General features: G+C 42.1%; 1 protein-coding gene across 4 annotated transcripts in view; it reads right to left on the reverse strand.

Annotated features, from left to right (window-relative positions):
* Positions 1 to 23,791, reverse strand: part of ZFTA (zinc finger translocation associated) — an 85,045-nt gene that overhangs the window by 47,180 nt on the left and 14,074 nt on the right. The window contains exons 1-4 of one of the 4 annotated variants that reach the window (XM_073605408.1): positions 17,503 to 17,569; positions 5,820 to 6,269; positions 3,903 to 5,261; positions 3,242 to 3,790 (exon numbers count right to left, since the gene is read on the reverse strand). In XM_073605408.1, the coding sequence (XP_073461509.1) occupies positions 3,242 to 3,790; positions 3,903 to 5,261; positions 5,820 to 6,269; positions 17,503 to 17,554 (2,410 nt within the window). In that variant the 5' untranslated portion in view covers positions 17,555 to 17,569. Of the gene's footprint in view, positions 1 to 3,241; positions 3,791 to 3,902; positions 5,262 to 5,819; positions 6,270 to 17,502; positions 17,570 to 23,791 lie in introns of those variants that run through there. The other 3 variants (XM_073605409.1, XM_073605407.1, XM_073605410.1) reach the window with 3 other exon arrangements.

A 23,791-nucleotide genomic window follows, 5' to 3' on the forward strand; every position in this document is an offset into this window, starting at 1 on the left:
TCTACACACTCAATAAGGTAAGGATTCACTGCAGTGGTGGGGGTGAGTCATTTAGACAATTCCGCCATGCTCAGACAAAATAGGGCTAAGGGCAGGGCTCACCAGCAAACACTGGTTTTTGCAGGGGGATTCTAACTGTTGGGTGGGAGAATCCTGGAATGAGGAGACATCCTTTACTTGCCTAGTCGTTTCCCTGTGGATGTAGACTACTGCTTATCAAAGTCCTTTCCAAAACCCAGTTAGGGCGCAGGGGGTGTCCAGGACCCGTCAGAGTGCTTTCAATCTACATGGAATACCCCAAAGAGCGGGTCTAATGGGTGGGTCTTTGCAGTTATAAGAGCTCTGAAAGACCCAATATTGAAAACAGCAGGCTGACCCTTCAGAAGCAAGTAGAATCTACCGCATCAATAGGAGCTGAAATGCTCTCCTTTAACCACTTCATGCAAATCAGCGTACCCGTACGTTGGTACTTTGACGCTAAAAACCGGGGTTATGGCAGCAGCTAGCTGCCTAACCCCGGTATTTTTGGGAAACGGCGTGCGTTTCTCTTTGTGATAAAAGTGGTCTTCACGGCAGAATCGCCACAAGATCACTTTTAAATCGGCAGCGGGAGAGGTGCCCCCCCTCTCGCTGTGCTCCAGTTGTCTCCGCCGCTTACCGGACCCACCGGTAGCGGCCGAGATGATCGCGTCCTCTCCCGTGGATGCCTGGCTACCGACTGAGGGGAAGATGGTCCCTGCTCGGCTCCATAGCATGGAAAAAAACGTCACTTCCGCTCATAGCTCTTAAAAAGGAGAATTTCTTTTTTTTTGCATTTTAGTGTAAATATAAGATCTGAGGTCTTGTCATGTTTTTTTCTATTACAAGGGATGTTTACATTCCTTGTAATAGGAATAAAAGTGACCCAATTTTTTTTTTTTAAACTGTCAAAATAGAAAACTAAAAGTAAAATAAGAAAAAAAAAAAATAAATACAATTTTTAAAGCGCCCCATCCCGACGAGCTTGTGCGCATAAGCAAACGCATACGTGAGTAGTGCCTGCATATGAAAACGGTGTTAAAACCACACATGGTGATCGTTAGAGTGAGAGCAATAATCCTAGCCCTAGACCTCCTCTGTAACTCAAAACTGGTAACCTGTAGACATTTTTAAACATCGCCTGTGGAGATTTTTAAGAGTAAAAGTTTGTCGCCATTCCACGAGCAGGCGCAATTTTGAAGAATGACATGTTGTGTATTCATTTACTCGGTGTAACATTATCTTTCACAATGTGAAAAAAAGAATTTGGCTAACTTTACTGTTGCCTTATTTTTTTTATTTAAAAAAAAGTGTATTTTTACCAAAAAAAGCGCTTGTAAGACCGCTGCGCAAATACGGTGTGACAAAAAGTATTGCAACAACCACCATTTTATTCTCTAGAGTGTTAGAAAAAAATATATAATGTTTGGGGGGTTCTAAGTAATTTTCTAGCAAAAAAAAATATTTTAACTTGTAAACAAGTGTAAAAAAGGAGGCTCAGGGCTGAAGTGGTTAAATATGGGTTAATAGCAGAAGACTGTGATTCATCAAATACAGGTCTCATCAGGGAGAGACTGAGGTGACCCATAGTCAGAAATTGTCACTGCGACCATTGGCCTTACTGCCTCTAAGGCTGTGAGTAGATAAGCAATTGACACTGCGAGGAAATGGATGTGAGCATGCTTAGAACCTCTGTGGTCAGAACCAGACAAAAACTGGGTGAATGTGGCCACAAGGTCTTGTGTAACTGTAGTAGAGACCCCAATCGATAAGGCAGGGGATGCAGCCTCACCCAGTGGAGGTAAGGAGGACTCTGATGACAAGGTAAACCCTATAATTGTAGGGTCACAGAATTCTAGACCTCAGTACCATTGAAAGGTAAAGAGCAAATGCCCCTACAACTGTTAGGGGAGTGTGAACTGGGGTTACCTGTTGCAGTGACTAGCAAGAATGTAATGAAGATCAGCTTTCACAGATTAAACTAACCTGTCAGTAATTTTTACACATTTAAACAGTCTGTATATGTACAGAACACAAAGCATGCCTGCTAGAGCTGCACGATTCTGGCCAAAATGAGAATCACAATTTTTTTGCATATATATATATATATATATATATATATATATATATATATATATATATATACACACACACACACACATACATATACATATACAAAATATGTTAGGGGGTTATAAGTAATTTTCTAGCAAAAAATAAATAAATAAATAATTTTAACTTGAAACCAACAAATGTCAGAAAAAGGTTTAGTGTTTAAATAGTTAAACTTTCCTCATTTACTCATGAAGTCTATTCCTTTGACAAATTGTTACAATGTTTATACTTAAGTTCCACTGCTAAAGAATGTTGTGATTCTTGGCAGACTGCCCTGTTTTTTTCTTCCTTTCTTTTGAAGGCTGTGGCTTCAGAAGAGCAGAGAGAATTCTTTGCATAGAAAGAATCATGAAACACTTTTGTCAAGATCACAACGGGACAAAAAAAAAAAAAAATATGCGATAACGATTCTTGACGATTAATTGTGCAGCTCTAATGCCTGCTATTACATTTATTGGCCAGAAAATCTTCATGGGTGCATCTCTTTGAATTACTATCTCCAATGAATGGTTTGGTGGCAAATAGAGGCAATCACAATGGCCAATGGATACGGTTTAGTCCAGAGGCTGGAGAAGGCAAGCTTTTTATAAAACAAATAAAACTATTAACTAACCTTCTGGTGCCTACTATTGAGCGGGACATTTAGTTTTAAAAGTTCACTTCATTAAAATCGCCAAAACTACCAACTTTGCACAAAAAATAAATTTAAAAAATACATCTACAAGTCTTAAAATCCCCCCCATCACATCTGGACACACTTTTTTTTGGGGGGGGGGGGCACCCCGGTTTGACCACAGCCTTCTAGGCGACGCCACAGGTCCCAGAAGAATGTGGGATTATTCACAAAGCGCATGCACGGACGGAGGCCAATTGTGTAGCCACAAGGAGTCACATCCAGCTTTCCACAGTAAAAATACTGGTGCCAGGGAAAGAACTGGATCGGGCACAGACGGCACCTGATCCTTGTATAGAAAAGTGTCCTTTTATTAAAGGTCAACAGCTACAGTATTTGTAGCTGCTGACTATTACTTATTTTTTCCTAAGGTAAAGATCCTCTATAAATTCATTCTACGCACATAAACAAATACATTCTCAATGTTCCTCTTACCTCCTAGAACAATTCCTTCCATGTTATGCTTTGCCATCAGTTTCTTTACTTCAGCCAGCTTATTTTCCCAGTCAAGAAGGACAGCTGCCTTTTGCTCAGCAGAGAAGTTGGATGTATGAGGGTGCTTCTGTACAATGTGTCTTTTTATGCTACTATCTTTCAGTACAGTTAGTGAGGAGCAACAGTACATGCAGACCACACTTCCTCGCAGTCCATTGTAGTCCATCAGGTAATCTGAGCGCCAACGCATTTGATAAGCCAGGCCCTGGAAATTTGTAATGGAATTACCACCATTATCTTGCCACAAACTAACCTCCCATATGGCAGGGTCAACCCCTGCAGGCCACAGAGAAGGCTCGGTGTTAACAGAGGATGATGGCTTTTGTATCTGGAGGTCTTCCGGAACTGCAACAACTTTGGGAGCAATAACCCGATAGTTTTTTGAAGCGTCAGAAGTGGAGGTAGAGGGCTTTGGTTTTGGAGGTGTAATCACTGTATTCTCTGGTAGAACGGAGACCCGTGTGATAAGAATGGGTGCTGGAGTTTCCACTGTAAAGTGGGAAAACAAACAGAAAAGCATATGAATGGACATACAGTAAAATAAATATAATACTGATACTTATCAAATTGCTGTAGCTTCACCATTATAGAAGTCACTCACTTTTTAACAGGGGAACTCCAATTCCCAACACTGCTGGAGCTTGCTGTACTTGTGGAACTTGTTGCACCTGAATTATACGTTTCTCTGGAGTTGACAGCTTCTTCCCTTCTTCTATCAGCTTTGCACAATTATGCTTCTCCTGCTCATTTTTGATATTCCCAACTATCGTCTCCACAGCTGAAGCAAGAACCGGTCCTTTAAGTCTCATGATTGGTTCAGTCTGTTGGCTCCCTATTTTCATGTTTTCTTGCACACACTGCTTTTCCTTTGACAGTGTTTGGACCGCTTTAACAAGTTCCATATGGTTAGACACTTTTACTCTATCATCTTCCAACTGTGCCTCTGCAGCCTTACATTGTTCTTCTTCAAGTGTTTGCACCTTTTTAGCTTTTAATTCCTCACTCCCCAGCAATGGTGCTTCAATACTCATAAGCTTTTCTTCCTTCTCCTGTGCCTCTTTAGCTTTATGCATCTCTTCTACGAGCAGCTGTGCCCCTTTAGTCTTCCTTTGCCCCTCTTGTAAGAGATTTGTTTCTCTGGCTTTAAGTTTCTCATCCTCCAACAGTTGTGGCTCATTACTTTTCTTTTTCTCTTTCTTCAGCTGTGCGTCTCTAATCTTTTCGTGCTCCTCTAGCTTCTTCACTACTTCAGCTTTCAAGCCCTCATCTTGGAGCTTTGCCTCTTCAACATTGGTTTCTTCTCCAATCTTTTCTTCCTCCAATGATGTCACATTTCTGGACTCTAACTTAGTTTTCTTCAACTGTTGAGCATTGCTAGGTTTGAGACCATCTTTTTCCAAAGCCTCAACATTTTTTTGCTGTCCATTTTCCTTGGTTTCTCCATTAACATTTTCTTTCCCCGCATTTTTTTGCAGTCTAGGATCTGTAATTGTTTTCTCTACCAAATAATCCTCTTCATCTAAATAATTTTTTGTCAGATCAACCTCTGCATCTTCTTCCTCATCTTCATCCATTTCATCCTCGACATCTACAATCTCTTCTGGAGCCGCCTTACGATTTATCCACGACTCTACTATAATACCTTTCTGTGCGGTGTTGAAATAAATGGATGTGGGATGATTGTCTAATATGTGCTTTTTAATATCATTAATACTGAGAGTTGGTAAGGCTGTTGCACACATCATACAATACAATGTGTCCCCTTGACAATCATAATCCATCAAAAACTCTAATCGTAACCATTGTTTAAAGGACTCATTCATGTACTGTTCTATTTGGCTTCTGTCTGGAGGTGGAGGCAGAGAAATCTCAGATCCTAATAGAGGACGCCATGATCCTTTTGATGCCAGAGGAAGACGACGACGCTTCTTTTTTGGACCAGGTGTAACTGTATTATCATCTGTAGAAAGAGAAAGGGAGGAGTTTACACATACACTAATGAGGATGCACATATATAAAATTATATATAGAGATGTAGATGGAAACACATTCTAAAACATGAACCAAAATATGAGACTGTTAATGGTGGAAAGGAATTCTTTACAAGACAAAATACACAAATGCTTAACATAGTGACAAGACAAAAAAAGCCTAGTAAAACACATGAGCTTTCTGCTCTTTCATACTGAGCACTCAAAATTTCACTCAAATGTACTGACATGGTCCTACTGTTCTGCCGAGTGTGTGCATGCAAGGGTTCTCTGTGCAGGTGAATGGACTGTTGCTTTGATTGTCTGTTGAACCTCATAGGCGCTTTTAACTGCAGAAGTAATGGTAGCAAAGTAAACACTTTGCTTACCATCTGTGTGCGTTTGGGCCATAGGCCCCCACACCATTTAATAATGGACCCCCGGATTTGGCTTCCAGGAATACTAGGCCTGTAGTTTTGAATATTGTCAATGAAAAGTATCCTGGAATTGACCACTGCCAGACTTGATATTTGTAGACCAAGATTTACCTGCCCCCTGCTCTTCGCCTCCTGTAAGGGTCTGAGCATCAACACATAGATGGGCATCCCAGCCACCAATGATGACCTCCTTTTCACAGGGAGTCCAAGTGAGGGAATAGGGGTGTTTCTGCTGAATGTGTCGTTTGATGGTGCTGAGTTTCAAGGTGGCCAGGGAACTGCCACACACCATACAGATCATGCTATGAGAACGTGCATTGAAGTCCATCAAATACTCAAGCCTCCAGTGACTGTGATAGTAACGCCGGTGGTCTTTTCCAGGAATGCGACTGTTCCCTGGCCGGGAAGCCCGCTCCTCGCAGTTCTCTTGCCCTCCTTCATGGTTTCTCCCCTCTCCACTACTATCTGGGGAACTCCAGTCAAAAGAGGTGGAACCTGGGAAAAGCCCACCGGTATATGAATCTGATGGATCTGGATACAAGACATCTATTGAGCTTGAATCTATAATAAAGTGAAAGAATAAGGGGTTAAAATAACAGGGCAAAACAAAAGCTAAAGCTATGTCTCAGCAATGTTTAAATTAAATGTATGTATTTGGTTAAGAAGGATCAACACCCCAAATTCAAAATGTAGTTTTGAATGGAGCTTGGCAAGTTAAAATGTCTTTTCCACCTGCTAACACCATATTATATAACAACATTATTGGTGGTTGTTGGAATACAAATTCCAATACCTGACAATCATTCCCTACAATTTAGGCTGCCACTTGCCCGTTACACATTACTGGCCAGACTCTGATGAACAATTACACTGTATGCAATCATGCTCCTTTGTTCAGAGGGGCCATGAAAAAAAAAAAAAAAAAAAAAAAAAACAGTTGGTGTGCTAGTGAATGAAAAGTTTTAAAAGACAACTAGAAAAAAAGAAAAGTAACTTGCAGATGATGATCAGTCAGTGAAATTTAGGGGAAAAAACCCTTTCCTTTACTCAGCTAAGAATATAGCACTTTTGGCTTCTGTGTCAGACGTCTTCTTAGGTTAAAAAAGTGATAGCTTTGCAAGATTTTTAAAGGTTTTGTAGTGTTTTCCATTAGCTTGCATGCATATCATATACTGTATGTGTGCATGTGATTCTGATTGCAGATATCAATTTTTCTCATACATAGAAAAATGTGGAGTTTACAAGTACTTCAAAAATGCTATCGTGGGGTACAGTACAGGATACAGAAGTTAATGCCATTGGTTATATGCCACTACCTTCAGGTGTTTAGACACTGGCAAAAGCTCTCCTGAGAACCACCCTACAGTGTGTCCATATAACCTTGCACACTTCGTGAGGCTCCAGTTTAAGCAAGCAGTAAGGAGATCAGAGAAAAGGGGAGGGACCTCTATCTTGTACTGTACTGCAAGATATGGAATTTACAGGTACATCAAAATTCCTATTATCTTTATCCTACAGTACAGGACACAGGAACTGATTCTTAATACCATGTGAGGTCCCCAAGAAATAAATTGAGGGGTGGGCAAAATTGCAGCAAGGGGCCCACACAAAGAAGGGTCAATGGACCCAAACACACAGACAACAGCAGAAGCACCTTATAGCCGAAGCATGAATAAGCAGAGGCTCAAATAACCAACTGCCAAGAGAAGGTTTTAAAATTGGATAAGAAGAACAGGCAGTGGCTCTCCAACCCTTAAAAAAAGGACTGAAGCTAGATGCTGTAAAGGAATCAAGAACCTCAACCTCCAGGGGAATGGGTGCAGGTAAGAACGAGGGACTCGTTTCCAGAGGGAAGAAGCCCTAAATAAATGTAAATTAACCACGTAAGTAAAAGAAGCAAAAAAGGAAAAAGTGAAATCCCCTAGACTAGAGGGATCACCCTGAGAGACATGGAAAAGGGGTCAGTTTGAAAGCTGATACATGGCAGGTAGCCATACATGACATCCAGAAGACATCCTCAAAGCAAGACAGAGGGAGGAAGAATGACATCCCCACAGAAAGTAACAATAAAGTCCAAGGGAAGCAAGAACGACCAACTTCCAGGAAGCTTATTCCTATGTCATGTAAGAAAAGGAGGCCCCAGGTAAAATGCAAGGGGAGCCAAAGCAGAACTACTGCTGTTTGTGGTGAGATGGGCAGACAAAATCTGAAGTATCTACAGACCACATATTGAAAGAGACAGGCACATAAAAGGGAAATTGACGATTGATGCTATGCATTCTTTCCATGCATTAAATCGGCATAGAGAAGAAAGCAGGCAATAGCTTTCCCAAAGGAATCTGCCATAAAAGATATGGAGAAATGGAAGTAAAGCCTCATCACATTACGTTTGCCTTTAAAGTTAGAAGATCTCTCATATGTGAGATATAGTGGTAGGTCTATAGAAGACCTGGCAGAAGTCACTCTGCTGCAGTTGACCAAATGAAAAGTCTACAGGATACCTATGTTAATAGATGTCCCTCGGGCACTATTTTTTTTTCTTCCTCTCTTTTTTTAAGGAGTGGGTGCATTCTTTTATGTGAAGATCTCTGAGCCGGTCTGGTGGGCTCAGCTGTGAGGGGTCTGCCATGACGGGAAGGACATGCAGTAGATGATGACTCTCTGAGGGATGAACAGATGTCATCTGCATGGTAGGGGTGGCCTGTAGAATGGGGAGGCGAGATTAAGGATAGAGGGGTAGGAGGCCCCTTTCCTCAGAGGGCGTCTTGATGTATTCCTCAAAGGTGCTTCCAAAGAGGAACGCAATTTCAAAAGTCATGCCCAGAAGTATTCTTTTTCGAGTGCATTCTGCCGACAAGGCTTTAAGCCATAAGTTTCTGCACCTATGCACAAGACTTGATCAAGTTCTCCATCCAGAAGGGCAGTGCTGATGTCAAGAACTGTCATTTTGCAACAAGGTTAGGATTATCAATTGTAAAAAGTTCACCATAGATTTCTCCAGCCCAGTTTTGACATGGTCTGGGCAACCAACAAGGTGGCAATAGCCAGTTGCAAGGCTGGTCCTGCCAAGGCAAAGGAGGACACCAACTGAATCCATAAAGGATGCAAATATTTAGTGCAAGAATGGCTGAATCCACAGTGGGAACAGTCTTCTCTTTAAAGTGGTTGTAAAGGCAGAAGGGTTATTACATTACTGCATTTTATGCAGGAAGATAAACTTTCTGCATGCAGCTCCCCCCCCGCACCCCTTGGCAGAGAGTACACAAATTCCCCCATAGCAAGGGGGAGCATTAGGGCTGCTCTGTGCAAAACCATTGCACACAGCAGGTAAGTATAACATGTTTGTTATTTTAATAAAAAAAAAAACTTCCCTTCCATCGGGTACAAGGCATCAAAAAGTATCACAAATAGCTTCTCTGAGTTGCGCCAATCATTACATAAGGCTCATTAAACTTGATCCACATAAGAGAAGGGCTTCCAAGGAATAGCCTTCTTTTTCATGCTTAAGAGTATGTTGGGGATAAGCAGCACTAGGTGGAGCTATCCAGAGACTTAGAGGAAGTAAACCTCACTAAAATGATTTTTATGCCACAACTTCTGTACATCTTACACAACACACCCATGGTGCTCCCGCTTAAAATATTCTGCACTATTAATTCCATGTTTTGTTCCTTCATATGGCTTATCAGACCTCCAAGGATTGGGTTAGAACTGCAGAAACCTAAAAAGAGGTAGGTGGGCTAGCCTTACCCAATCCTTGGCTCTACTATTTGGCAGCTCAGCTGCAGCATATTGCCCGAGCTATGCCTATAGAGTCTGTTGCTGAGGGGGGAAAAGAGGATCCAACCACGGCCCTTTTGAGATATGTCACGGAAATGCATAATGTAGCCACGGGTCTGGAAGCTTTAGCTTTTACTAAATCAAATAAACTTTTCCCTACATATATTTTATTGCAAAAGGTGTGGAACAAACTTGGACAGCTACAGGATATCACTGGCTTTACTGGGTATAACCCTATTTGGGACAATAGGCACTTTAAAGAACATCCCTGACATGTAGAGCACAATGCAAATCACATGGAGTCACATACTTGGTACATATCTTTTAAAGGTAAACTGTGCTCCTTTATGGAATTACAGGCTAAATTTGGGTTGCCAAAATCAATGTACTTCCCTTATTTGCAGCTGCACCATGCAATTAAGGCACAATCAGGCGGAGCTTTATGGATACAATCCCCAGCTCCTGTTTTTTATTACATGACAGAGGTATCCTATTTCAAGGGATTTATATCCACTGCCAGGTCTTAGTCTATGCTATTGTCTACATTCCTAAACAGCTTTCCAGCTAGGGTGGTGACCAGATGGGAGAGAGATGTGGGCACATTTGAGGAAGACCAACGGGAGGAAGTGTTACAGACTATACAGTTGTGCTCTCTCAATACAGCACGTTTTTCCCAGCTGTATATTGTGTTGCGGGTACATCTTATGCCCGCAAAGCTATATAGGATGGGCATAAGAGAAAATTCCAATTGCACTAGGTGCTCTAGAGACCATAAGGACCTTATTCATCTTTTATGGCGCTGCCCAAAGTTACATCTTTACTGGTCGGTTGTCATTGCAACCATTAATAAGGTATTCCAGGTCCACGTTCCCGTGGACCCCAGACCATGTATATTGGGAATCCTTGATGATCTTCAAATTGAAGACAACCCTAAACGGGCAATTGCCAGGTTTTTTTCTGGCCTGTAAGCTTATTCTTAGATGTTGGAAGGCGACCAAGCCGCCTACCCTGAAGGAATGGATTGCCCAGATGGGAGTCACCCTACGATTGAAAAAATATATTTTCCAACACCGTGGCCGCCCTGATAAATTTAACGTATTATGGTCCTCATAGTTGGACACCTCTGGCCAATCTCCAGTAGATTTAGTTCTAGACAGATTGCTTCTTTAATGTGGATGTGGGAATAACTTAAAAGGTATAATTGATTGCACAGCGACGCAATGATGCTTATATTTTGAGGCATGAAGGGTTGGCATGGTGGGGGACCTGCTGTTATAATCCGTGGAAATTAAGATCTTGTATGTATGTATGTACATGACAAAGTTTTAACTGGAACCTATATTGTTCCTGTGTTTGTTCTTTTTCATCTCAATAAAATCCTTTTTGAGAAAAACAAAACAATTCTCATCTTAAACAGTCACTGGAATCCGCACTGAATATTTTAAAGAGGTTGCAAAGTCAGGTTTTTTTTTTTATCTTAATGCATTCTATGCATTCGGATAAAAAGCCTTCTGTGTGCAGCAGCCCCCTCACACTTACCTGAGGTCCCTCTCTGTCCACGAATGTCTCAGCCATTCAAGATTCTCCTTCCTGGCTGAGACACAGCAGCAGCGCCACTGGCTCCCGCTGCTGTCAAAGTCAGCTAGCCAATCAGGGGAGAGAGGGGATGGGACCAGGTTGGGGCTCCGTGTCTGAATAGATACATGGAGCTGTGACTCAGCTCCGGTGCCCCCATAGCAAGCTGCTTGCTGTGGGGGCACTGAACAGGAGGGAGGGGCCAGGAGCAGCGAAGAGGCACCCGAGAAGGAGGATCCGGACTGCTCTGTGCAAATCCACTGCAACAGAGCAGGTAAGTATAACGTTTTTTTTTTTTCCTATAAAAATAACAAACATAACACTTTACAATCACTTCAACTTTAACTCTTGTTTTGGTGACAACTATAAAATCTTGGGATTTCCCTTCACTTTCCAGTTTTATGCACAGTAATCACCAGGACAAATAGAAGCACCAATCTCCTCTGTGGAGACACAAGCAACCATAAAAAAAAAAACAAAAAAACAAAAAAAAAACAAACACACTTTACAAAGGGTTTAACCTCTCTCCACTGAAGAATTAAAATAAGTAATTTCCAGAGGAGTCTGGTCTTCCCCAGTCACAGACCCCTCTTTGTCCCATCTTCTCTTTCTTCTAGAACTTATCTTTTCTCACATGTCCCAGAGGAATATATTCTTTAACCACTTCAAGAATTTACCCCCTTCCTGACCAGAGCACTTTTTGCGATTCAGCACTGCGTCGCTTTAACTGACAATTGCGCGGTCGTGTGACGTGGTACCCAAACAAAATTGGCGTCCTTTTTTCCCCACAAATAGAGCTTTCTTTTGATGGTATTTGATCGCCTCTGCGGTTTTTATTTTTTGCTCTATAAACAAAAAAAAAAAAAAAGCGACAATTTTGCAAAAAACAAAACACATTTTTTTACTTTTTGCTATAATAAATATCCCTCAAAAATATATATAAAAAAAACTATTTTTTTCCTCAGTTTAGGCCGATGTGTATTCTTCTACATATTTTTGGTAAAAAAAAAAAAAAAATCACAGTAAGCGTATATTGATATTGATTGGTTTGCGAAAAATAGCGTCTACAAAATAGGGGATAGATTTATAGCATTTTTATTAGTAATGGCGGCGATCTGCGATTTTTATGGTGACTGACATTATGGCGGACACATTGGACAATTTTGACACATTTTTGGAACCATTGGCATTAATACAGCGATCAGTGCGATTAAAAATGCATTGATTACTGTAAAAATGTCACTGGCAGTGAAGGGGTTAACACTAGGGGGCGGTGAAGGGGTTAACTATGTTCACTGGGAGGTGATTCTAACTGAAGGGGGAGGGACTAACTACAGGGAGTGACAGATCGTGGTTCCTAGCTAATAGGAACACACGATCTGTCACTCCTGTCAGAACAGGTAAGTGTGTGTTTACACACCCTCGTCCCTGTTCTGTCTCTCCTGGTCACGATCGCTCGTGGCCAGCGGTCATCACGACCGTCGGCCACGACCATCAGCACCCCTGCTGTGCAGCGGGCGCTCACTATACGGACCTTGCAAGATCACTTACAGCAACGGGTTTTTGCGCAGGGGAGCCAGCCTACCACAGTAAAACTGCGGCGACTGGTCCGGAAGCGGTAAAAGCATTATATTGATACCAATATACCCACTCCGCAGGGGCTTATCCTATTGCTTTGACTGTTCCTGCTACATCAATAAAAATTATTAAAATAAAAAAATAATGTGTTTTTATCTACATTAAGTGTAGGTTCACAGCTAGGCAGCTCTGCATGCCATGTTTTGGCATAGCAGCCCCTGCATTTCCTGCAGGGAAAAGGTCATTGCAACTTTTTTAAAACGTGGCTGCATGAAAACAGCATGCTCTATGTTTTTCAGTGCGTGGGGGTGTCATTAAGAGTTAATGCAACCCATGTGTTTTCTTTAACCGCTTGCCGACCGGCGCACGCCGATGTACGTCGGCAGAGCGGCACGGCTGGGCAAATGGGCGTACCTGTACGTCCATTTGAATTTCCCGCCGTGCCCGTGCGTGCGCGCCTCCGGCGGCGCGCACGCGCGCCAGCCGGGAGCTCCGTGAGTCGGGTCGCGGGTCCCGCGGACTCGATCGCCGCGGGGATACCCGCGATCGCCTCACGGAGCGGATGAACGGGGAGATGCCGTTGTAAACAGCATCTCCCCGTTCTGCCTAGTGACAAGTGTCACTCGATCTCTGCTCCCTGTCATCGGAGCAGAGATCAGTGACGTCACCCACACAGCCCATCCCCCTACAGTTAGTAATCACTCCCTAGGTCACACTTAACCCCTCCCCGCCCCCTAGTGGTTAACCCCTTCACTGCCAGTGTCATTTACACAGTAATCAGTGCATTTTTAATCGCACTGATCGCTGTATAAATGACAATGGTCCCAAAAATGTGTCAAAAATGTCCGACATGTCCGCCATAACGTCGCAGTCACAATAAAAATCGCTGATCGCCGCCATTACTAGTAAAAAAAAAAATTATTAATAAAAATGTCATAAAACTATCCCCTATTTAGTAAACACTATAACGTTTGCGCAAACCAATTAATAAACGCTTATTGCGATTTTTTTACCAAAAATATGTAGAAGAATACGATCGGCCTAAACTGAAGAAAAAAATGTTTTTTTTATATATTTTTGGGGGATATTTATTATAGCAAAATGTAAAAAATAATGCGTTTTTTTTCAAAATTGTCGCTCTTATTTTATTTATAGCGCAAAAAATAAAAATTGCAGAGGCGATCAAATACCACCAAAAGAAAGCTCTATTTGTGGGAAAAAAAGGACATCAATTTTGTTTGGGAGCCACGTCGCACGACCGCGCAATTGTCAGTTAAAGCGACGCAGTGCCGAATCGCAAAAAACGCTCTGGTCAGGAAGGGGGTAAATCCTTCCGGGGCTGAAGTGGTTAAAGCTCCACGATATGTGTGCGACTGAATGTACGTGCGGGAATGCATGCAATATAGATGCATTCCCACACCTGCTCATATGTGAACCCAAAAGGCAGAATGGGTTTGTCCAAAGGGGTTTTCGAGCCCTGGATAAAAATTACTAACATAGTACTCTTGATCATGTGACTAAAGCGTTTAAAGGCCAAGTCCAACTTTAGCATAAATTCAATAAATCAACCCGGTTTAACCGGTATAATACAGGGCAATTTCACCCCATTCCTTCCCAGGCCAATTTTTAGTTTTCAGCGCTGTCGCACTTTGAACGTCAATTGCGTGGTCGTGCGACGTTGTACCCCAAAAAAATTGACGTCCTTTTTTCCCCACAAATAGAGCTTTCTTTTGGTGGTATTTGATCGCCTCTGCGGTTTTTATTTTTTGCGCTATAAACAAAAGAAGAGCGACAATTTTGAAAAAAACACAATATTTTTTACTTTTTGCTATAATAAATATCCCAATTTTTTTTTTAAAAAACAAATTTTTTCCTCAGTTTCGGCCGATACGTTTTCTTCTACATATTTTTGGTAAAAAAAAAAAAAAAAAAAAAATCGCAATAAGCGTATATTGATTGGTTTGCGCAAAAGTTATAGTGTCTACAAAATATGGGATAGATTTATGGCATTTTTTAACCTCCCTGGCGGTATGATTATTTCGGATTTTAGGTGCTGAAAGCGGTACAATTATTTTGCATGGAAATTTGGCGTTTTATATTGTAGGTCTGTAATTCTTAGGAATAACACACTTAAATCTGTCCAAACAAGAGTCTAGTAGATATCCCGGGTATGATAAAGTTTGAAACACAAAAACATAAATTATAATATAATAAATAAAAATAAATAATTAAAAAAATAAAAATAAAATAATAATAAAATAAATTTCCCCACGATTCACCATCGCTCAATTCTGCAAGTGTTCTAATTTACTATCGCCGTTTTCTAGCTGGTCTAAAACCATTTTTGACGTAAAGGGACACTTTTTGGTTGCTATGGACAATCTCCAGTTTCCAGCCAAAAAGAACAGTATATATAAATATAGAACTGCATGCAGGGCATAGGACAAAGCACTGGGGACAAAAGGGATGTGAAATAATTTCATACAGTACTGTCTGTAAGATTACAGTACTGTATGTGTTATGCTTTTTACAGTTTTTTGAATTTGCCGCCAGGCTCCGCCCCCGTGCGTCGCGCCGCTCGCAGGGAACGGAGCCTGGCACAGAGAGGCTTCGGGCAGAGGACGGAGCCCTCGGACACTGCGGGGGACATCGCAGGATCCCGGGGACAAGGTAAGTAACGCCGCCCCAGGATCCTGCAATGCGATCCCGAGTGTGGCTCGGGGTTACCGCTAATGGGACTGAATTTTAACCCCGAGCCACACTCGGGAAAACCGCCAGGGGGGCTACAAAAAAATATTTTATTTTTTTAGCGGCGATCGCGATTTTTTTTCATGACTGCGACATTATGACGGACACATCGGACACTTTTGACACATTTTTGGGACCATTCACATTTATACAGCGATCAATGCTATAAAATTGCATTGATTACTGTGTAAATGTGACAGGCAGTGAAGGGGTTAACCACTAGGGGGCGGGGAGGGGTTAATATGTTTCCTAGGGAATGATTCTAACTGAAGGGGGAGGGACGCTCAAGGGGAGGAGACTGATCAGTGTTCCTCCGTTCTGGGAACACAGATCGCTCTCCTCAGAGCTGACAGGCTGTGGATCTGTGTGTTTACACACACAGATCCACGGTCCGGCCCGGTTAACGGGCAATCGCGGGTGCCCGGCGGACATCGCGGCCGCCGGGCACACGCACCGGGTCCCGAGCAACGCGGCGGGCGCGCGCCCCCTAGACGGCCGGGAATCCCAGGACGTCATATGACGTCCACCCCGGATGGGAGATCCCATCTGTGGACGTCATATGACTATGGCTGGGTAGGGAAGTGGTTAAGTAAAAAAAATATTAATTGGATTTATTATTTTTTTGTTAAGGAGTCGGGAAAGCTTTGCAACCTTGATCAGTGGATTACATGTGCAATGTTCTGGCTCTTGCAGACTCTTTCTGCATCTGCTAAGTGTCAATGGATTACAACTGCGATGTCACCGCACTTGTGCTCCATTGAGATCCATGAGTCTATGTCGCGGTGGCAGAGGGGACTTTTATTCACAAGTTCATGTAAACGAATGATGCAGCTGCGTCAATTTTACAGAAGCTGTCAGGGAGAAGCATCACTGGCTTCTGTAAGAGGGGGTGGTGGTTTGAGAGTGGGGGCTGCAGATTCTGACCATACTTCCCGTTAAACCCTAAATATAGGTGTATTGTGTAACACTCTCCGAAAGGAGGAGTTGGTCTTTAAAATAGTATTACTTTAGCATTTGCACTATTTTGCACACAATACTTTAGGCCTGTTGATTACTTAAAACTATATAAAAAAAATAGATATACTATATTCTGAAAGCAGATACCCTGGAGAATAAAATAGCGGTAGTTCAAATTTTTTTTATGTCACACGATATTACTGCAACAGTTTATCAAGCACAAAATGTCAGAAAAAAAACAAACAAAAAAAAAAAAAAACAACACACCAAGGTTAATTTTAAATCACACAAAACACAATACAATACATTACCAATTTGTTGGTAAAATATAAAAGACGAGGTTGCGCAGAGTAAAGAGATATCCAACATATCAAGCCTTGAAAATTGCGTGCCCGTGAAACTTTGCTACCCTAATATTTCAATAAGATGTGCTTTCACAGACCTAATCATTTTATTGATATCCATGAATAATGGGCCTAGAATTAATGTTCTCACTCTGGTGTGTGCAGTGATATGCAACATGTGTAGAGTAATCAATGTTTTAATGCACTGGCACCCCGACACTTGCGTTTATGATTGCATGTACATGTATGTGGGGTGTGGCTATAAATTTTTTTTTTTGGGGGGGGGGGATTTTATATACTTTGGCGCAACTTTACTTTTCACAGTGAAATTTTTTTCATCACATAGGAGACATGAAGTCTCCCATGTTCTCTTTAATGAGACATCAGGGGTCTGTTGAGCCCTTGATGTCTCACCTGCCCTGTTGAATCTAACAGTACAGATCTGCTCTATTATCTCCTTCCCCAGCCAGACAGTCTGGGAGAAGTAATAGGTTGACCTGGAAATTACATTTTACACCTTGCTTTGGAGGTCTTAGTAGAAAGAGGACATCAGTGAATGGACATTCACTGACCGACTGTTGTTGGGGTGTGTGCAAGCAATCAGGCGTTTGTACATCTGAGAGTCAATTTCTCAGATTTGCACACATTTACGGGACTACAGAAGCTGGGAGTGTGTGTAAAAACCCCAGCTGCTGTTGGCATATGGCATACGTCAGTGGCAGTAAAATGCTTAAACCCTCCACTTTTTTTGTTTATTAATTGAGCACAAAAAAATAAACATCACCTAGTAAACAATTTGTTAAAATTCTTACCCAAGCAATTGCAGTTTACAACTTTCAATGCTGCCGGCTCCTGCTCCCTCATTGCTGCTTCCCTGTACTTCCGGTCTTCAAAGGAAATGGGTAACAGTGGACAGCGCTGCCTAAAATCAGTCTGTCAACTTGGAGAGGAGGGGGGGAGCAGGGGAATGTCTTACCATATTAGGCTATAGCGTTGTGCATTTCTACTGATGCACACACTGTAGAGAGAGACACAAGTCTAGTTCCAGCATCCAAGAGTGGCCCCATAGGATGCTAGAAAGGAAAGGAACCACCCTGAAACGGGAAACCTGGGGCAGCGGTCAGGACGGCAGCTTAAACAGGAACGTAGGCACAGATTAAAACATGAAGAAGCTGCATGCTCAATAAGTGATTAAATTAGCTGCTGAAAGTGCTTAAAAATCCGAGGGTTAAATATCACTTATGACATGTGACTTCTACCAAAGAGACTGGAGCAGCATTTTTTTTCTAGTAAATGTGGATATGTCAGTCCTTCTAAAATATTGTATCCATCTAATTAGGACAATTGTTAGAGCTGTTAGAGCTTACAGTGCCTTGAAAGCATTCATACCCCTTGAAAATGTTCCACATTTTGTCATGTTACAACCAAAAACGTAAATGTATTTTATTGGGATTTTATGTGATAGACCAACACAAAGTGGCACATAATTGTGATGGAAGTGGAAGGAAAATGGTAAATGGTTTTCAACATTTTTTCAAATAAATATCTGAAAAGTGTGGCTTGCATTTGTATTCAGCCCCCTTTACTCTGATCTCCCTAACTAAAATCTAGTGGAACCAATTGCCTTCAGAAGTCACCTAATTAGTAAATAGAGTCCACCTGTGTGTAATTTAATCTCAGTATAAATACAGCTGTTCTGTGAAGCCCACAGAGGTTTGTTAGAGAACTCTAGTGAACAAACAGCATCGTGAAGGCCAAGGAACACACCAGACAGGTCAGGGATAAAGTTGTTAAGTTTAAAGCAGGATTAGGTTATAAAAAAAATATCCCAAGCTTTGAGCATCTCACGGAGCACTGTTCAATCCATCATCCGAAAATGGAAAGAGTATGGCACAACTGCAAACCTACCAAGACATGGCCGTCCACCTAAACTGACATGCCGGGCAAGGAGAGCATTAATCAAAGAAGCAGCCAAGAGGCCCATGGTAACTCTGGAGGAGCTGCAGAGATCCACAGCTCAGGTGGAAGAATCTGTCCACAGGACAACTATTAGTCATGTATTACACAAATCTGGCCTTTATGGAAGAGTGGCAAGAAGAAAGCCATTGTTGAAAGAAAGCCATAAGAAGTCCAGTTTGCAGTTTGCGAGAAGCCATGTGGGGGACACAGCAAACATGTGGAAGATGGTGCTCTGGTCAAAGGAGATCAAAATTGAACTTTTTGGCCTAAAAGCAAAACACAATGGGGGTTATTTACTAAAGGAAAATCCACTTTGCACTGAAAGTGCACTTGGAAGTAAAGTCGCTGTAGATCCGAGGGGGACATGCAAGGAAAATAAAAAAACAGCATTTTAGCTTGCACATGAATGGATGATAAAATCAGCAGAGCTTCCACTCATTTCAGATCTACCCCTTAGATTGGGAGCGACTGCACTTCCAAGTGCACTTGAAGTGCAAAGTGGATTTGCCTTTCATAAATAATCCCCATTGTGTGGCAGAAAACTAACACTGCACATCATCCTGAACACACCATCCCCACCGTGAAACATGGTGGTGCCAGCATCATGTTGTGGGGATGCTTTTCTTCAGCAGGGACAGGGAAGCAGGTCAGAGTTGATGAGAAGATGGATGGAGCCAAATACAGGGCAATCTTAGAAGAAAACCTGTTGGAGTCTGCAAAAGACTTGAGACTGGGGCGGAGGTTCACCTTGCAGCAGGACAATGACCCTAAACATACAGCCAGAGCTACAATTGAAAGGTTTGTATCAAAGCATATTCATGTGTTAGAATGGCCCAGTCAAAGTCCAGACCTAAATCCAATTGAGAATCTGTGGCAAGACTTGAAAATTGCTGTTCACAAATGCTCTCCATCCAATCTGACAGAGCTTGAGCTATTTTGCAAAGAAGAATGGGCAAATGTCACCGTCTAGATGTGCAAAGTTGGTAGTGACATCCCCAAAAAGACTTGCAGCTGTAATTGCAGCAAAAGGTGGTTCTACAAAGTATTGACTAAGGGGGGCTGAATACAAATGCACCCCACACTTTTCAATTTTCCTTCCACTTCACAATTATGTGCAAAGCTGGTAGAGACATACTCAAAAAGACTTGCAGCTGTAATTGCAGTGAAAGCTGGTTCTACAAAGTATTGATGTGTAACATTTCAAAGGCTATAAATACTTTTTCAAGGCACTGTATATACAGGGCCTCTGTTTCAGCACTACTGCTTCCTTTAGTGTCTTCAGTGAAATTTACCATAGTTCCTTCCTCCAACCCCTACTTGGCCACCAGACTCAAAAGTGACGTAGGGGTCAGAGGAAGGGGACACAGGTAACAGACACTCCTGAAGTACTGAATGGGAAAATCACTGGTGGAGGCAGCAGACACTGGCTGCTGGGCAGAGGATTAGAAATTGATTATTTTTTGCAGGAGATTGCCAGGTTAAAGCAGAACTAAAGTCCCAATACTTACTCTTCCATTACCGGTCCAAACGTAGCTCACTGGCATCTTCTACTTGGCTCTGAGTGCCGGGCTGTGGCCATTTTCATTGGCCAGCGCAGGATGACATCACTCCTGAGCATGTGAGTTCAGTCATCCTGGCACACAGGCACTGTGCTGGAATGTAAAGTAAGATGCATTTGCAGTGCAATAAAGAGCCTGCCACATGCAGTCTTTAAACACTTGCTGTCCAGGGCAATTTCTATTTTTCATAGGCATGTTAAAAAAAAATCAGCATTTTCTGCTAGAAAATTACTTAGAACGCCCAAAGATTATATATTTCTTGAAAGCAAAGTACCTGGAGAATAAAATGATGGCTGTCTCAATTCATTTTGGCATGCCATATTTGAGCAGCCATTTAGCAAATTTTCAGAAAAAAAAAAACCTATATTATATATATATATATATAAAAAGTATCTCACAAAAGTGAGTACACCCTTCACATTTTTGTAAATATTTTATTATATCTTTTCATGTGACAACACTGAAGAAATGACACTTTGCTACAATGTAAAGTAATGAGTGTACAGCTTGTATAACTGTAAATTTGCTGTTCCCTCAAAATAACTCAACACACAGCCATTAATGTTTAAACCGCTGGCAACAAAAGTGAGTACACCCCTAAGTGAAAATATCCAAAATTGGACCCAAAGTGTCAATATTTTGTGTGGCCACCATTATTTTCCAGCACTTCCTTAACCCTCTTGGGCATTGAGTTCACCAGAACTTCACAGGTTGCCACTGGAGTCCTCTTCCACTCCTCCATGACGACAGCACGGAGCTGGTGGATGTTAGAGACCCTGCGCTCCTCCACCTTCCATTTGAGGATGCCCCACAGATTCTCAATAGGGTTTAGGTCTGGAGACATGCTTGGCCAGTCCATCGCCTTTACCCTCAGCTTCTTTAGCAAGGCAGTGGTCGTCTTGGAGGTGTGTTTGGGGTTGTTATGTTGGAATACTGCCCTGCGGCCCAGTCTCCGAAGGGAGAGGATCATGCTCTGCTTTAGTATGTCACAGTATATGTTAGCATTCATGGTTCCCTGAATGAACTGTAGCTCCCCAGTGCCAGCAGCATGCATGCAGTCCCAGACAATGACATTTCCACCACCATGCTTGACTGTAGGCAAGACACACCTGTCTTTGTACTCCTCACCTGGTTGCCGCCACACACGCTTGGCACCATCTGATTCTGAACCAAATAAGTTTATCTTTGTCTCATCAGACTACAGGACATGGTTCCAGTAATCTATGTCCTTTGTCTGCTTGTCTTCAGCAAACTGTTTGCAGGCTTTCTTGTGCACCATCTTTAGAAGAGGCTTCCTTCTGGGACGACAGCCATGCAGACCAATTTGATGCAGTGTGTGGCGTATGGTCTGAGCACTGACAGGCTGACCCCCCCCCCCCCCCCACCCCTTCAATCTCTGTAGCAATGTTGGCAGCACTCATATGTCTATTTCCCAAAATCAACCTCTGGATATGACGCTGAGCAAGTGCGCTCAACTTCTTTGGTCAACCATGGCGAGGCCTGTTCTGAGTGGAACCTGTCCTGGTAAACAGCTGTATGGTCTTGGCCACCGTGCTGCAGCTCAGTTTCAGAGTCTTGACAATCTTCTTATAGCCTAAGCCATCTTTATGTAGAGCAACAATTCCTTTTTTTCAGATCCTCAGAGAGTTCTTTGCCATGAGGTGCCATGTTGAACTTCCAGTGACCAGTATGAGAGAGACAGAGCGATAACACCAAATTTAACACGCTTGCTCCCTGTTCACACCTGAGACCTTGTAACACTAACGAATCACATGACACCAGGGAAGGGAAAATGGCTAATGTGGCCCAATTTGGACATTTACACTTAGGGGTGTACTCACTTTTGTTGCCAGCCGTTTAGACATTAATGGCTGTGTGTTGAGTTATTTCGAGGGGACAGCAAATTTACACTGTTATACAAGCTGTACATTCACTACTTTACATTGTAGCAAAGTGTCATTTCTTCTGTGTTGTCACATGAAAAGATGTAATAAAATATTTGCAAAAATGCAAGGGGTGTAATCACTTTTGTGATATGTGATATATATTTATTTTAAAAATTAATAATTATTTTTTTCCCCTCAATTATGCAGTTACGAATGGGGTGCTAGAGTGATCTTTATAACTTGTAGTTTTTTTTAAATATAATATAACGTATTTGCCGGCTATTTTTCCAGTGAAAACGTAGGTTTTGGGCTATACTCGCCGTATAAAAGACTACCCCCCTTCCGAGGCAACGCCATTTAGAAAAAATCCATCAGAAACTTAAAAAACCATCAGTCTTAACATCAGAAAAAGGAAACTGATGAACTACAGGTCCCGGAAATCCCACAATTGGTAGGCAGCAACAATGAATCCTCTCCTCCAAAGCACCATAAATCATACCTGTATTTTAGGGGAGATCTGGAGCTTGATGTGTAGTACAGGATGCTTTGTTAATATGCGGAGCGCCAGGTATACACAGTATATGATGCTGTGTTAGTACAGTAGCCCCAGGTACACTGCAGAATACAGTGTGCATACAGTGTGCACTGCTGAGCCAATCATGGCAGGCAATGTATTTTACTAATCTGTTGTTGGACACAAAGCCTGCTCAGATTGGCAGAGGCTGTGACATCATCAGCCCGCGCCGCTCTGACTCATTGTAATGTATCCTGCTCGGATTGGCAGAGGTTGTTACTCCAATCCGAGCAGGCTTAGTAGGCTCTGTATTCATCAACAGAGTGCAGTGGGCTGAAATCCATCACGGCCGCTTCATACCCGGCGTATAAGACGACCCCCGCTTTTTGGCTGTGTAATTTAGGTGTAAAAGGTCGTCTTATACGCCGGAAAATACTGTATTTTTTTTTTATATATATTCATTCTATAGTCAGACTTTACCGCTACAGAGGAGTACACACAACTGATTAAAGTTTTCAACAAGACATTGGGCTCCATTTACAAAAGCATATCGCATTCGGTATTTGGGTAACGTGACACTTTTTTCACAAATACACCGGGTGAAAAAAATATTGAACACGTCACCATTTTTCTAGGTAAATATATTTCTAAAGCTGCTACCGAGATTAAAAATTTTCACCACATGTCGGTAACAACCCATGTAATCCATTCATACAAAGACACCAAAACAAATACGTTCAGATATTAAGTTGTGTAATAAAATGGAATGACTTCGGGAAAAAGTATTGAACATGCTAACTGAAATGTATTTAATACTTCGTACAAAATCCTTTGTTGGTAATGACAGATTTAAAGCGGGGGTCCACCTATCTATCGTTTTTTTTTTTTTTTTTGAGTTCATTCACAAACTTTTCTTCTCATGATTATCTACTCACATGTTCTGTGTAATAAGTCCGCCTGTGTCCGATTTCGTTGTAAAGAATAACTTATAAAATTCACTGCAGGCGGTTTCCATCTTCATTGTGGGCATTTGAAGCCCACAAGCATGTATTTCCTGGATGCGGTGAATGCTGTGCTCCCAGCATTCACCGAGATGTTGTGATGACACTGTTGCACAATGCATGCTGGGAAGCCTGAGACTAGCTCCCAGGGGACTGTGGGAGGTCTGGGAGAGGCTAGAAAC

The sequence above is a fragment of the Aquarana catesbeiana genome, linkage group LG11, assembly GCF_042186555.1.
Source record: "Aquarana catesbeiana isolate 2022-GZ linkage group LG11, ASM4218655v1, whole genome shotgun sequence".
Classification (NCBI taxonomy): domain Eukaryota; kingdom Metazoa; phylum Chordata; class Amphibia; order Anura; family Ranidae; genus Aquarana; species Aquarana catesbeiana.